The 17257-nt window shown below is 32.0% G+C and overlaps 3 protein-coding genes across 3 annotated transcripts; all 3 read right to left on the bottom strand.

Moving 5' to 3' along the window:
• Positions 1-761: 761 nt before the first annotated feature.
• On the bottom strand, positions 762-10926 carry LOC104747305 (MADS-box transcription factor ANR1). The gene is made up of 8 exons (XM_019236787.2): positions 10802-10926; positions 10414-10631; positions 9135-9213; positions 1539-1600; positions 1289-1388; positions 1174-1215; positions 989-1072; positions 762-890 (listed from the first exon to the last, which is right to left on the bottom strand). The coding sequence occupies exons 2-8, from the start codon at positions 10596-10598 to the stop codon at positions 762-764; spliced, it is 681 nt and encodes a 226-aa protein (XP_019092332.1). The 5' UTR covers positions 10599-10631; positions 10802-10926.
• On the bottom strand, positions 2332-5512 carry LOC104747304 (uncharacterized). The gene is made up of 9 exons (XM_087488101.1): positions 4936-5512; positions 4644-4847; positions 4485-4574; positions 4295-4402; positions 3963-4214; positions 3844-3882; positions 3456-3755; positions 2841-3359; positions 2332-2763 (listed from the first exon to the last, which is right to left on the bottom strand). The coding sequence occupies exons 1-9, from the start codon at positions 5422-5424 to the stop codon at positions 2488-2490; spliced, it is 2277 nt and encodes a 758-aa protein (XP_087344227.1). The 5' UTR covers positions 5425-5512; the 3' UTR covers positions 2332-2487.
• On the bottom strand, positions 5578-7005 carry LOC147927069 (uncharacterized). Its single transcript, XM_087488107.1, has 2 exons — positions 6955-7005; positions 5578-6200 (listed from the first exon to the last, which is right to left on the bottom strand). Exon 2 carries the CDS (start codon positions 6030-6032, stop codon positions 5595-5597), a length of 438 nt encoding a protein of 145 aa, XP_087344233.1. The 5' UTR covers positions 6033-6200; positions 6955-7005; the 3' UTR covers positions 5578-5594.
• Positions 10927-17257: the final 6331 nt, after the last annotated feature.

The following is a 17257-nucleotide window of genomic DNA, read 5'->3' as shown; positions in this document are numbered from 1 at the left end:
TTTAATTGGAATTTTGGAGCCCAATTGTAAGAGTACCCCAAAGAGTATTCCCCACTAAAGATGGTCTCATAAAACCATTTTTATTGGTCCTCCACTAGTGAGTGTCAAACTAATAAAAAAAAATAAAAATAAAAAGTTGAGGAGAGAGAAACACAAGGTCTTTGCCAAAATTTCTATAGATGTTTTAAGACTTCATTCTTTTTATATGTCATAATATGATTTGTTGATATTTTAAAAACAAATAAAAATTAAATTAAATAATATTATTATAATTAAAATATTATTTAAGAACTGATTTTCAAAGGATTATCAATGGTGATACTCTAATACAACTCGATAAGATTTAAAATCTAGCGTTAGATAAACAATAAAATGTCGATTTTACTGGATTTTGTTCTTATAATCTATCCAATTTGAAAAAGAAAAAAAGAAAAAGTAAAATGATGTATATATAGTATGTTACGCACTCACACATCACATCATTGTTTTATGATCTACATAGACAAGTAATTTTACAAAGAGAGAAATGGCATATACGTACTCCAAAATAGTAAACAGAATGGCAAAACCAAGATTAAAATGATCCAGCTTGGATGTTAATGAAGATGACCTACAACCTCTTTTTGTGTATCGTTCGTTGTCCAACATCTTTTGCTAGGAAAGTTGTAGACTGATTCAAATATTCATATATATTCAATAAGATTATGAACTATATATAAGCTTAAATAAGTTTCAAAATGAAGTGAGTTGCGTGAGAAAGCTTACCCTAGTTTTATCGTTTTTTCTTTAGGAGGTTGTATATGTATGAGTTGAAGTTGCGGTGGTGCACATGTTTCGGTTCCATTGGTTATAGGATTTAAACTTGAATTGCCTTCAATTGCTCCATGAACCTGTTGGCACTACAAGTGTTTGTTTAGGTTAACATGAATACACGTTTCTAGGTAAATAAGTTTTATATTTTCTATATCTAAATAAAAGCATTCATCACCTTCTTTTGCAATTTAATATTTTCCTTACGCATTATATCTACCATATTTTGTAGCTCTTGATTCTCTTTTTGAATGATTTGTCCCTGTAACATAATCGAACATCGTTAGTTTAATCATGAACAAAAAATATCAAAGAAAAGCATGTATATCGATATACATATCTAGATTACTTTAGCTTACAGACCTTACGATTGAGTTCTCTGATTTCATTTGTCATAAGTTGATCCTGCACAAAGAAAAATACTTAAATCAACGTCCAAAATATGTTTCTTAATTTGGAAAAGTAAATGAATCCATACCTTTTTTAGACGAACTCCTTTAAGACTTGTTACTAGCTGGTCTTCAAGATTTTGTAGATCATTAGCATTCATTCCAGAAAGTTCTTCTCCAACTAGTTTCCTTCATATTATCAAAAATTAATCTTAAAATGCATTTAGAGTGACGCATGATTATTTATAACAAGAGACTCTTGTCAAGTTCTAATAATTGATAGTTTTTGAAAATTAAGATTGGTATAATTTTTTTGTTTTGACATGGGACAACCTTTACCTATGGCATTCTTGTAGATACTGGAGCTGCTGCTGCAAACTTGCAACCTCTCTTTGCCAAAACTAGTAACACAAAGAGAAAAGTAATGAATTGTGTATATAGACGAATATGTTAAAGTGGTCATATAACAATGTCTATTTTTATTTTGCCTGAAACAACTATGTGCATATATAACCCCCAAAAGAAAAAAAAAAAAAACATTCATTCAAATAAATAGTAAATGTATTTACAGTTAAATGTACATATATAAGAAAAGTTTGGTTGACCAAAAAAAAAAGTTTCAAAGCTTCACACTATTTTATTGAAAGCTTTGAAACAAAACTTTAGCGTGCAAACACTACAACAAATATGCACATTGTTAACCAGAGAAAAACGCTATCATAGGTCTTTGATAGCGTTTTCATGAGCGCTGTTTTAGGGCACTGTTATTATATGTACCCCATATACAATAGCACTTATTACGTATGCTATGTTATAAAAATATAACATAGCTTTAAGAAATTGCTATATTATCAAGATCATAATTTTGAAAAAATTTATACAACATTTGTTTTTTCGTGCTATGTTATAGTTTTATAGCATAGCTCTAATAAACTGCTGTATTATCAAGATTATAATTTTGCAAAAATTTATACAATATTTAATTTTTCGTGCTATGTTATACATATCTAATATAGCTGTTGCGAAATGCTGTTTTATCTTGTTTACTGTGCTATGGTATATTCTTTTATCATAACGTTTACCTGTACTTTTATAGCATTTTCTGATATGTGATTATAGCACACATAACCTGTTTTATAAAATCTCATAAAATCTGATTAATAAACGTCTCAGATCCAAAATACATAACAAAAGTCTCAAGAACATCAGTTTACCATCAAAGTCTCAAGAACATCCAAAATAAACAAGCAATCTCAAGTACTTAACATTACACAATAAAACCATCAGTTTAAGACATAATGACCTTGTTCTCTGGCCAAGCAATGCAGGAGCTAAGTGCATCTTCAATAATCTCTATTTCATCGGATGGCCTCCAAACTTTTACATTTTTCACCTTCACAACATCTATCCACACTTTAACTGCATTAGAACCCAAGCGAGTAAAGTGAACCTTATGTTCTGGATCATTTGTTCCCCATCGTCCTTCAGCCACAACCCTATTTTTTTCAGTTAAATCCATCAACTTGCACTTCTTATTCTCCTTGGAAATAACTTTATTAATGCGCTGCCATGTTTACAATATAAACCATCAGTCATCATATAATTAACAAAAACAACTTCATAACATATGAAAACACTTACTGGAGACTTCCTGAGAGGAGACTGTGATGGTAAAGTATTCTTTATTGGTGATATTGGACCCGTTGCATCATCAACAGGAGACTCAGAACCAGATGCAGACTTAGAAGACATAGATGCAGATTTGGCCTGCGATGCAGCCTTTGAAGCTGTTGCTGAAGTTTTGGACTCTGTAGCAGACTTAGAAGCTGTGGCTGCAGACTTGGCCTTTGATGCAGACAAAGAAGCATGTGATGTAGCATTCTGACCAGTTGGAGTTGAGGGATTTTCAAAATCAACCTTACTCAGGGGCCAAGATACGTAAGCCATCAAACAGTCCTCAAGAAATGACATTTCAGCTGTAGGTCTCCATAGTGATGTATCAGGCTGCTTTACTGAATCCACAAATACTTTAACTGCTTTTGGTCCAAGAGGAATTCCGTTAACCAACGCACTTGGTTCTTGTGTCTCCCAACGCCCCTCAGCAACAATGACGTCACCCTTAGACAAATCCAATAGTTTACATTTGTTTCCTTGTATACCCTGTTAAACACAATCAGTAAACAAATCCAATATAATTAATTAGCATTATAGACAGGGGTAATACATTGCTAACACATTGCTAGAAATTATAAATACCATAGGGGCAATGTCTTCCATTTGGATGTTGTTGTCTACCAGTCTACACTTATCAGTTGGCCATGCGATTATATGTCCAACAGCTTCTTTCATATGAAAGATCTTTTGTGCAGGTCTCCATAGAAATGCATCTGGTTTATATGCAGCTTCAACTAACACTTTGAGATCATAAGGGCCAAGACGACAGTCATTCACTATGTCATCCGGATCAGAAGAAAGAATCCGACCCTCACCAACATTTTCATCAATGTCAGACCAATCAACAAACACACACTTAGGATGTGCTCTTTTGTTTACACTCTGCAACAATTTCATGAGCAACTAAGAATCATAAACGACACTAAGAAGAATCACTTAGCTGATATGAAAAGAAGTAAGAATATGTTACTCTTGCAGCTGAGTTTTCATCCATTTCAGCTTCTGGTCTCTGTAACATAAACAAAAATAACATCAATTTATATTACTCTAACTGGCTGATGAATAGTAGAGAACTCTTAAGTATCTAACCTGATTCTTGATTCTGCCAAGTTCACTTTCCAAGGCATTGACCTGTTTTACTAATTTTACTTGCCGCTCTTCCATTTCAGCCATACACTTGCTCTGCATTTGTAAACAAGCTAATTTGGTCTTACTCATGCCTCTACCCATTGCCCTCAGCCTACCAGAATTGTCAGGTCCTAAAAGCTTGGCGAGGTGATCTTCATCTGGATTTGTTAAAAATGCTGGAGCATCACTTCCACCAATTTCAGCTGCTTTTTGCTGAAAAACATAAAGACAGTTTCAGGTTTTACTAGTCGATAACACACTATTTACTGGTGTACAACTCTATTCAGACTTACAATCAAATCAGCTGCATTCGTATCTACTGGTGTACCATCCTTTTTGGTGCGAGACTTGATCCAAACATCTAGTCTTGTCACGCTGGAAGGATCTTCACTTTCAGCTTTCTGTTCCAGAAAACAAAATTTCAGTAACAGTACAAGCACTATGTATAATAATAAACAACATAGTTGTAGTATATATGCTTGCCATTTCTTCTGTTAGTCTGCTGATCCCTTTACGACTAGTGGTGTGAGGTATCTGATTCTTTCTTTTTGCTTTATATTTCTCACTCACGGCCTAATAATGAAACATGTTAATTACTAATCACCAATCAACTACTAAACAATTATAATCACAAGTAATTACCTTAAATGCAGCACTAGTTTTGAGTTTGACAAATTTTTGCCAATCAACAGGACCAATATTTGGTGGTCTCAAATTCATCCTCTCTTGGTTATTTGCAGCCAAATTTATAGCCTTCACCGTGACAGACTTGTGTGATCGCCACAAATGTCCCATCTGGTGAATCACAGATATCCTTTGCCAATCTTCATCAAGCTCAAACCTTGCCTGCATTCACTTACACTCACACCATAACTATAAAAGTAAACATGTTCAATTGAGAGACTTTTTAAAAACAAAAAAAAATTCTTGTTACCTGAACAGATCTCCAGAGAAGTGTTTTAAGATCTGGACTCACTTTCTTCCAGTTAGGTATGTTGATAGGGATGTGTTCTCGCATCAATGTCCCTACATATGATGCCAACTTGACTGACCCTGGACCAACCGCTACTCCAAGTACATTGTAATCAACTTTCACTCTAACAGATGGATCCTTGGCTAGGTTTTTCATCTTTGTTGGTCCTCGTTTTCTTTTACGCGTAGCAGGCTGCTCATGTTCTTCAGACAACACAAACTCTCCTACTGGTTCTTCTGGTTGCTGTTGAGTTTGTGGTTCTTCGGAATGATGCTCCTCTTCCTCCACATGCTGTTCTGTTGCTACAGGTTGGGCCTCCACATGCTGTTCTGTTGCTACAGGTTGGGCCTCCACAGTACAAATAAACTCAGGTTCGTCATCATCCTTAGACTTTCTCTTTCTTTTTCCTCCACCCTTCTTCCCTCCAACCTTCTTTTTAGTTCCACCCATTTTAATTCACCTGCGTAAACAGAAAATTAATCACTTAGAACAGAAACTTAATCACGTAGAACTTATATAATAGAATACATCATAAAATCTACAACATTCAACAAACATCAACCATAAACAAAAACATATATATATATATATATATATATATATATAAATGAATCAAGAATCTACTCTTGCACATATATGCCTTCACAATCAGATCTAGCATATTCAGCTTCATCCATTTCAGTATCCATGTCAACATCTACTGGCAATGGACCAATTATATCTGCATTTCCAGACTGAACATCTTCTTTACTATATCTTCTTGAAGCACCTCTCATAACAACAGACCAACTTGATCCATCTTCACTTGAATAAAATACTTGCTTTGCTTGAGATGCTAGAATATACGGATCCTTCTGAAAGCTTACTTGGCTCTGATTTAAGTTAACAAGTGTGAACCCATCTTCCACTTTAACTCCATTACCTTTTACTGCCCAGTTACATCTAAATATCGGTACATAGAACACATGGTAGTCCAACAATATGATGTCAGTAATTCTCCCATAATATGACACCAAATCAACTACTTGTGAAGTATCCTTAGCACTAGATCTACACATAGCCGTTGCCTCATAATAAACACCACTGTTCTGACTCTGCCTTTCAAGTGAGTATGTGTGAAAACGTTGTCCATTAACTATATAACCAGTATAGGACCTTGCAGTACACCGTGGACCATATGCTAGCCATTTAACTATGTCTTCATGTCCATCAGAAGTAATAGATATCTACAAAATTAAACAGACTAATCAAAATTATGAATGAGTCTACTATAGATTTATAAACAGACTCATCATACTCTTGATCAAAAAATTCAGCAGCTTTATATAACTCAAAAACTTCCTCATTCCACTGAGTTGGTTTACTTTGAAATTCATCTACTGACTTCACATCTCCATGATGATACCAATCACTATGCACCTTGTATGCCTCATCCATCCCTCTTATTACAAGATGCTCAACCACAACACTGTTTAACTGTCGTACTACATTACGACAGTCTTTACAAGGACATATTATCATTTCTATGTCACCTAAAGCCGCAGACACATCCCTTACAAATTTCCAAGCTCCACTTTTATAACCAGGATCAGCTCTTCAATGGATAATTAAAGAAAAAAATCATAACTAAAAGAACATCTTAAAGTATCCAAACCCAAAATAAAACCTAATTATGAAATATAATTCCTTACCTGCATAGATGCACCCATGCCTTGTCCAACATTATATGTTATAATATAAATTTTAACCTTTATAGATAAAATAGAGATACATATTATACAAAGCTCACATTAAGCAACAATTCAGACAATACTGCACTACTTCAGACACATACAGATGCTCTTAAACCAATATCTAACTGTGTAAAATCTCACTAATCTAATCACTATTTATACGAATCAGACTCAAAGGACAAAACATAGCAATCACCAATATTCGTGTGTAATAATAATGTTTAACTATTGGTTGAGTGATACTAACCTGTTGTGTGAGTACAGAGAAATGAGAAGCTTCAGTTCCCCAACATTTCAATCACCAACACTTGGGAAAAAAAAAAAATCGTTCAGTTTATGAAGGCGCAAATACTCAAATCCAAAAGCTATTTTTGAGTCAAATCTGTAAATAATCGAACCCTAACAAAACAGATGGATTCGAAACTCCACATTCTCAAAATCTGTAAATAATCGAACCCTAAAAAACAGATAACGAAATAAATCTAGATAAATCGAACCCTAACAAAACAGATAACTAAATCTGACCCTTATCGAAATCAAAAGCTGTTTGAAATCACAAATAATCGAAACAAATAACGAAATTAGGAGGAAGAAGAAAGACATGCCTCAAAAATGGATTCGAGCTATCAATTGCGATGGATATGGAGATTTAGGGCGAAATTGGGGCTTTTCACAAACGGCGAAATTGGGGCTTTTCACAAACGGCGATAAAACTGAAGAATTGATAAGAAATTTAGAAGAATTTGAGCACACACAGAGAATTTAGAAGAAGAAATCTTCTTAGGTTGAGCTTAGGTTGTAACGAGAGAGAGAGAGAGAGTGTGTCGAGTTTTTGGGTTTTTTTTTTATTTGGCGATTAAGTGAATAATTTCACTAAGTATTGGCGGACAAAAGTCACTTTTGTTTCCCGCTACATAATTTTCCTATCATAGCGTTAATAAGATGCTATTAAAAAGTAAGCGAAAAAAAATCTCATCTTTCATAGCAGTGACGGAAAATGAGCTATATCCGTCTGCTATCAATGTACATATTTGTTGTAGTGAAAGCAAAATATATATGCAAGATAATTAGATCGATAACACTTAGATGATTTTTTTTAAAAAAATTCTAATGGATAAATTAAATTTCCACATTGATAACTAACAAACATGGTTTTAGTGTGAGGTAAAATCATGTATTCCACACTGTTCAATTAAAGGTTATATAATTGTTCAAAGTTTATTTATATAACCTTACTGTTATTTTTAAAAGTTTCTTTTCATTATTGCATTGCTAAAGTAAATGTAAAATTTTACGTACAAAAACCTTTTAGCTTAGTAAAAAAAGTTCTTATGCATTGGTGTAATTGTGTTAAAAACAAATATCAGTTCATCACTCAGTGCTATTAATTATTGTCATCAATGTTGGGCAAACAAACCAAATACTCAAACTTCATCGCTCAGTGTCGTTTCTTCTAACTAATTTGTGGACCACAACTCTCCATATATAGCCCAAATGAAACCTAATACTATTACAAAATGAATTTTAAGCATTAATTTCTACGGCAACTGCAACTGAATACGAACATTGATCCAATAAAATATAAAACATTTGTAAGAGATTTAACATTCTCTTAATTCAATTTTATATTTACGAAAATTTTTGTTTACATTTGAGGTAATTTCGTAATGCTTTAAAATTTTGGAATTTTATATAATACGTGTGAAACTTTTATGAAAGCACATCCTCATAAAAAAAAATTACACAGATGCGTGTAAGTGAATGCCGTACGTGAGAGTGTAAACGTAAACACACACTCGCAATTATACCAAAAGAAAATATGGTGCCAACGAACTAACAAAAATATATTCTAAGGAAAAGAGACTGAGATAGAAGAGAAATGTCCACGTAAAAGTGAAATCTTGGGCATAACAATTCTACAAGAAGCAAACTGTATGAGAAGCAAAATTTCGAATAACATATAAATATATGTATGCTTTTTTGGGTGTCACATATGTTATTATATAAATGTATCTATTAATATTTATTTATTACGGTAGCAGCCCCTAAGTAATTTTTAAAAATACTAAGTAATAGTTTTATTAATATTAGAATTTATATTTGGAAGAGACTATTCTGTATTTCTTCGTTAAAAAAAATATCAGAGTTATGTAGTTGTCAGTTAAACTGATATTAAGAATATTTTAGACAAAATAAAGGAATTTAAAAGTATCTTTTTTTTCAATTACTCATTTGAAATCATCAACTAATACATCAAAAATGAATTGGTTAGTACTTTTTTCATAACGCTATTTAATTTTTTCAAAAATCACTAATTTAGAATACTTTTATTTATAAAAAATAATAAATCATTATATTTGAAAAACCTAAGAGGAATGCGAAATTATAATATAAAGAAAAAAAAGTTGAAAATCATAATATAAATACCTTTATCTCTGAGGCATGATTCAGTAGTTGATGCTGCTCCTCTTTTACTTTGTTGTATCTCTCAATGATAGTTTTCATACTATTCGGGTTTGAAAAGAAATAAAGAAAAACAATGTCATTAATAATACATTAACATATTAAAAATCACTCAACAATAAGATAATTAACTCAAATTTTTTTCGATATTAATTCTAACTGTATTTTGTGAATTTTGACATCATATATTATATGCAATAGATACAGTAATCGAGATAAGTATTACAATTCCAATACTGTTTTCAGCATTCAAAATGCTACAACAACAGTTCGTACATACAGATGTTTGTAATTTTAGTATATTGCTATAAAAAAAAAGTTAAGGATGATGTAGTTTCTTTATGTACTTACATTAGTTTACATACTTAGCCTATCCATAAATTGGGATAAGTAATTTTATATACTAATTATCAAATGTTTTCGTTCTACATTATACGGAAAAAAAAAAAATGAAGTTTGACCCAAAAAAAAAATATTTCCATTTCAAAATTTATCAAATAGCATCACATGGTCATATATGTGATATTCTGCATTCAAATCAATTAGGTACTAAAAAAATACTTGATATATAAAGATACACCACTTAATAAAGAAGTAAAAACCTTTTTTTTTCTTTTTAATTTTACCTGTATAGATTTATAGTGGTTCATGTTCTATCTATAATTGAAAACATAGCAAGGCATAAACCGCCGGTAGCCATTTATTTTGATGCAGTTGCAACAAATATAGAATCATGTGCATCTTACTTGTCGAAAGCTATGAGTGAAATAAACTAAATTTAAGTTAAAAGTGTTTAAATCAGATTTAGCTAAGCAAGTTTTACTGGTTTATAGTTTGTACTCGAATAAAAAAATAACAAAATAGAGTATACAAAGGTGTACAAACAATAAAAGCCTAACGAAATATAAGAAGTTAAGTTTAATTCCAAAGAACCAAGAAACAAACATCAAATATTCGTCCAAAATAGCTCTTCCTGTTTAAACATATGCTATATAATCCTATATGAGAAAATAATATTTAGACCAAAACAACAACAACAACAACAACAACAACAACAACAACAACAAAAACTAATTAATATGTAAAGATGAGAAATTCATTAGTGAGAATCGTATATACACACATGTCTTCGGAACAAGAGACGTGAAGAATCTAACAAGCAAGGCAAATGCAAAATATATAATTTCATTGACTTGTACTATGAATAGAAGAAGAAGATATATGGGTTTCATTATTAGCTAACCTTGAATTGCTTGCGTAGTCATAGAGCTTTCCGGTGCTAGAGAAAATGATAACACCAACTTCAGCATCACAAAGGATCGATAACTCTTTAGCCTTCTTAAGCAAACCACTCCTTCTCTTGGAGAAAGTCACTTGTCTACTTGTCGAGTTATCGATCCTTCTTATAACTATCTTCCCTCTCCCCATGATCTCCTCCCTCAAAAACTTACTCCAAACAAACTGCATCAAATTTTATAAAACAATATGCACATCTTAAATGTCAAGGTGATCTAATCTATATGATCTCCCTGATTCAAAACTTGACTTATAGATTTATCTACTTTTTCTTAGGCTCCTCCTAGTTTCTTGGATTGAATGTACACATATGTATTCGTGAAGATTTGACTTACTTGATCAGGGTTTGGCAATAAATGGAAAGAAGGCAGAGGATGAAGAGGCGAAGCTTCTTTTTTTTTTTTTTTTTTTTTTTTCCCTTCTCAAAAAGATGTCTTCTGTGGTTTCTGTTTGTGGTATATATGGCAAGAGAGCGGATTCAGACAAAACCACTGCTGGTTTTATTACAAAGAGTAGTTTCAATAAATCCACATTTGCGAGAGTATGGTAAATCCTTATACTCGCAGTTTTAAGCGCAAGTCTGATTTAGTCAAACCTTTGACCTCGTAAGTAAGCTAAGATCGCGACGAGAATAGCGAGTATCGGTCAAGCGTAGACACGAGCGCGTAAGCTCAAAATATCCTCGGACTCTCAGGTGTACACAACCACGAATCGTGGGGCGTTAATACAAGGTGGTATTGAAGCAATCAATAGATTACCAACACGTGTATGAGATGCTTTTGTATACTCCGAGGGTTTATTTTAAACAGTTCTAGTATCTTTCTGTAATTGACAATATATATGTAAGCTCTTTTATATTTTTGGCTTTTGGCAGAGCTGGTGCTGTACTTGCACTGTCGTCCGATGATGGAACTCTTTCACCACTATTTTTATTATTTTTTTTTTACTTTATGGCATCATCTTCTTTTTTCCGGTTTTGATATTTCTGAGGTTTACAAAGTCGGATAGAGGACAGTTTTGGACTATTATATTAAGTAATGTACTAATGTATATTATCTTCAACTTTAATCCTCGGTCATTGAGTTAAGTTTAAACGATATAGAAAAATGTGGCATATATATATTGACTGACTAACGGAAGAGTCAAAATTTGAGCTATCAAAAGTTTCTTATTGCCTCCGTTTGTAAAGTTCATATTACATTGAGTAGATTTTAGAACATGTACATTAAATTTGAGTGTGTATATATGAATATAAAACAAGAGTTAATCCGATTCGAAAATATAATCTAACTTTGTTCTTTGTTTTTACCTTTTAATATTTTCTTCGATTTTTACAAAAGTTGTTGTATTGAGATTGGTTGTTAGTGATGGAGGATATTTGTTTGAGTAGCAATGCTAAACACTTTGTTGATGAAGCATGACTAGTCTAGCGTGACTTAACCTTTCTTTGTGTTTCTTTGAAGATGACATTCTTCAAGAAGCAATATATGGATGTAGTGACAAAATGACGTACCATTTAATAACATTTATGATGTTTTTATACTTTGCATTCAGTCCATTATTTATATTAACCATGTAACTAGCTCAATGTTATATCAGTAACATGAGCATCAACATTGAAAAGTAGGTTCAAGAGCTTCGTGAACTTGAAGTATTGCTGTATTGGCTTATATGTTTGTTATTTTTGAAGTGGTTTTCAATGCATTAGGGTGGTTATTGATGCATTTATAAAAACAAGAACTTCTTAGAAGATCTCTCGAACTTATGTTATATAGTTAATCACAACAGAAGGGTTTTTAATTTATATAAGTTTTTTGGCATGAATGATCGTAAAATTTTATTTCCAGTTCGATTAAAGCATTCTAAAAATACTCCCACTTTATCTAGCTGCATAAGTAATCGAATAGCATATATATATATATATATATATATATATTATGAAATTAAGAGAAAATTTGTTTACCAAAGCTGATTACAGACATTAAGAATCTAGATCCAATGTTCGCTGGTACGATCAACGCAAGTGGGAGTTTAAATAGATGAAGAATCTAACATAAGATAATAAAGGAAAATGTAGAAGCTGTTATAGAGACCTCGTTTTCTATGTCCCAGATCCAACTTTAAGGTTACCTTAAAAAGCATGGCTTAGTAATAATACCAATGATGGATAATAATAATTTTCTACTACCCACTTGCTCTTGATCTCCTTATATGTTTTCCAACAACTCATATAGTGTATATATTAATGGGTGCTGCATCAAGACTCATCATTCATATGTAAGATTGAGAGTCAACACTCTAAACACATATTCGATCGTTTCTAAAATTAGCTTTTTCCGATCCATCTTTTTTTTTTTTTTCTAAACCAGAATGACAGTGTTTAATACAAAAAGAAGCACTACAAACCAAAGTACCAAACAATCCGCCGTACCATTAAGATTGTGTGAAATGTGAAAAAAAAAAAACAAAATAATAGAGAAACCCATATATAAATATACTTTCCATCTTTACTAATTTTAAACAATATATTATGAAATCTAACACTAGCTAACTTTACTAGCTCTGAACTCTTACGCTAGTATTGTGTAGGTTATCACCCTATTAAAGCTTTCAATTCTGCGCGTAAACTTTGTTTGTGTCCATTAGAGTTTATAGAAATACAGTAAAACCTCTATATGTTATTAAAAATTCATAACTCTATTATCTTATTAAATTATAGAGGTATTAATTTATATAGAAAGAGATAATTTTAAAAACCAGTTTTATAAAAGATTTCAACATATAATTTTAGAAAGATACAAATATAGACAATTTCTATCATGTAATAGCGATGTTTCATCATTTAATCAATATTACAAATTTGATATCGACAAATAATATTTATAAGGAGATCATAAGCTAATAAATTTAGACACTACAAAATTTATTTAAGGCTATATATTAATAATTTAAATGTACTCACTTGTGAAAAAAACATTCATTAACTTAGGAATGATGATTATCTTAATATTATGAACGAGTCTATCCAAAGAAAAATGATATACATTCAAAGATTAGAAAAAGTGTGCATGGTTATTATAATTTAACACTAGATTATGAAGTTGAGCCGATGATAGCATAGCATATTTGGAACCGATAATGCTTATACTTATACAAGTAAATATAAAAAGCGGCTAAAATTATTTATAATGTTCTGAAGCAGTTTAAACATAAATATAATAGAAAAAATTAACAAAATTAGAATAAACTCCCTATTTTCCATTTCATAAGATGTTTTAGAATAAAGTGGTCGCAGCGACACCTTTACTATTTCTCCACCGTTTATTTACTGTTGTTGATGTTTAGTATTTAGCGATTATGAAAAAAAAACAAGGCTAATATTGAAAACAAAAATCACCCAAAGAAATACCCTATAATAGCACTCTTTTAAGTTTTTCTTCCAACATTAACACACATTTTCAAATTTTCCAAAACTAACATTTGTATATTGGGATTATAATTTAATTTAAATAACAAAATTTGTTTTCTCTAAAATAAAACTAACAAAGTTTAGATCTCAAAGCTACGACGAAGCTTGCGGTGAAGATTCCAAACTGAGATCTTAATTTCTGATCTCATATCTTTTCAGCTAAGTGCCAGATCGATCGATTGATTCCAATACAATAAAAATCCACATCAAAGCATCTTCATTCACCATATTCTGATCGAAGATCAAAGTTTAATTAAGCTAAACGGTGCTTCCGTCGTTTACGGTAATGAGTGTGGCGGAGGAGAGTCTTCCGGCTACAATTACGTACGGCAGATGATTGGGGTAAAGTATCAACGATTCTGTTTGATATGGATGGTGTCCTTTGTAACAGTGAGAAGCTTTTTAGACGTGTTGCCATTGATGTTTTTGCTGAGATGGTAGTTGAAGTCATTGTGGATAATTTCATTCCTCTTACGGGAACAAGTAAAAAAGCTTTGGCAAATCAATTTGTGAATTTGTTTTCATGTTAATGTGTGTTTAGATTGATTTTGTTGATTTCTTGGGTTGGGTAATGCAGAGCTGAAACCATGTTTTTAGGAGGTGTTGCTTCAGTCAACGGAGTATAAGGATTTGATACAGATGTAGACAAAGAGATTCTTTGAGATATATCTCGATAAGGTGATGTTTATGCTACTTAATTAGAACATTTAGGAGGAGAATTTTCTTTACATTAGAAAATTGTTGATATTTTTGTGATTGATTGTACTCGAGCTTTGTTGTATTTTTGATTTGCTTAATGTCTTGAGATAGAGGGGAAGAAAAGAGAGCAAAGACTTGATGATGAAGATGATGATGAAGTTTGAGTTCATGTCATTATAAAAGGCCTTCCTAAACTTCTAGAATGTCTTCCTAAAAGCTATGGAATCATTCCTAAATTTTTGAAAAATGTGTTTTTAAATATCTCTATACTATGTGTTTTGCGTTATTGTATCACATATTACTCCATTAGTATGTATAATGATTTGATATTATCCACAACTCCACATATTGGTGTTTATCATAAAGGTAGCAAATATGAATATCCAGCATGATGTTTTAAGAAGACCTTCCTAAACGTCAATGACTACTTCCTAAATTTCAAGAAGTCCTTCCTAAATTATATTTAGACTACCTATCTTATGTTTTGCATTAATGTAACACAATATAATTTAACATAATCCCTAAGCATATGTGATCAAAACATGGATGTCATACTGAATGATATGTAATCTTTTTTGGATATCTTGAATCTAAAAAAATGTGTTTAAAATCTTTTTATTTTTATGTGTTGTCTCAATGTATTACAGATTTTCCCAACAATGTGGGGGTAATGAAAATTGTTTTGGTGCAAGTCCTAGTTATAGGTACAAAATTGGTGTTTAAAGACTCAAATATTTTATGAAGGTCATCATGAATTTATGAAGACCTTCCTGAATCGCAAAGAGTCATTCCTAAATCGCAAAAAGTCATTCCTGAATATTATTAAATCTTTTCTAAACTCGGTTGTTATATCATACCCAAAAATAGCATGAAGAATCATCCCAACATCAGCAACCATCGACCCAAACACCCAATCACATCCAATGAAGACGCATAAGCCATAAGTCCAAACCTAGAGACATGTCCATAAGTAGGCTTAAGACCAACAACACCACAAAACAAAGCTTGTTGTCTCACACTTCCACCAATATCACTATCATACACTGTATTGCTGCAACAACTGCTGCAGATCCTCCGGATGAACCTCCTAGTACATGTCATATTCACACATGACTCTTGCAAATGTTCAAAAAAATCTGCAAGCAGATGAAATATGCAAATGATAAGAGTATATATGTATTCCTAATCATGAAGCCAGATAACACAAACCAGTGTGACATCTTACAAAGTACATGTGAAATTAAATAGAGTGAAACTGAGATGTTTTAGGGATTTAAAGATAAATAAATGTTTCAACTTTATGCAAATCTCTATGAACCCATTACTGAAATTTCAAGGCAACAAACCTAAGATGATCACATATTAAGGTTGAACCTCAAGACAAACCAAAAAGCAAGACTATAATCATAGCACTATCTAATTAACAGCTTTACCAAAGTCTGGACTAAAAAACTAATAAACCACAAAGCACATTGAAAAACAACATAAACATCTTAAGAACAACAACAACAAAAAAGAAGCATTAACAATCATATAGAAATTAACAAATAATCATAAACAGGGAGAGAGAGATATAGAGGTTCTAATAGAATGTGCAATAAACACAAACATACCTTTTTGTTTTTTCATGTCATGGCATATTAGCATCAAACATGAAACCTTGACACAATCTAATTCTGCCTAACGAAGCACACTATCAATCCATCTGAACCGAGTTTCTTCAGTAGTGAATTGAATCTGTAGCGCGGAGAAAGATAAGACCCAAGGTTATAAATTGAATCTTCTTCGTTTCCTAAACAAATTAAATAAGCCATAATCTTCTTCACTTGAATCATCCTGCTCTTCTCCGCTCTCACCACCACCACCACCACTTCTGTCAGCCTTTCACTGAACCTACATTGCCGATCCCACATGTTTCTCTTTACTCTCATCGGTTTCAATGTTCGTCGTCGCGAGATCTATTGCTACTTCGACTCTACCTGGAAAGAGAGATTCGTAATAATATTCTTATTGGAGACTCGTCAGATTGATTTGATATAAAACCGGAGTTGATGTGGATGATTCTGGTGGAGATGAAGCGAAGGAGAAAGATGAAGAGAAAGAAAAGCGATTTTGTGAAAGAAAAAAAAAATTTAATTTTGTGTATATAATTTTATGCTAATTTTGGAACATATTTAAGAGTATATGCTAGTTTTAGATTAAAAACTTAAATGAGTGCTATTTTTGAGAAATTTCCAATCACCAAATAATATATCAAAATATCTTAACTCCATTTTAGATAAATTATTATATTTTATGAACTAGTCTAATATGATCAGACTGTTACCGTTCATTACACATGTTAAGAATTAAGATTGAAGAAGATAGATGGTGGATTCGGATCAAAACCGCTGAAAATTTTGCTCTTTTGTTTTGTATGGGGTAGAAGAAGGAGACAAAATCTCCCAATTTAATTGCAAGAACAAACAACACAAACGTCTCTCATAGTTGGCTACTTGCGTCTGTTTACAAGAAAAGAAAAAAACAAAAGGAAGAAGATTTTTTTGTCCGACAAACGTAACTTTTTTTTTAATAGATCTAACGGTTTTATATCTAACCACGTGGCAAACAATAACGAAGAAGA

The sequence above is a fragment of the Camelina sativa genome, chromosome 15, assembly GCF_030686135.1.
Source record: "Camelina sativa cultivar CO46 ecotype springtype chromosome 15, ASM3068613v1".
NCBI classification, from domain to species: Eukaryota; Viridiplantae; Streptophyta; class Magnoliopsida; order Brassicales; family Brassicaceae; genus Camelina; species Camelina sativa.
This window is presented reverse-complemented; position numbering and strand designations above follow the sequence as displayed.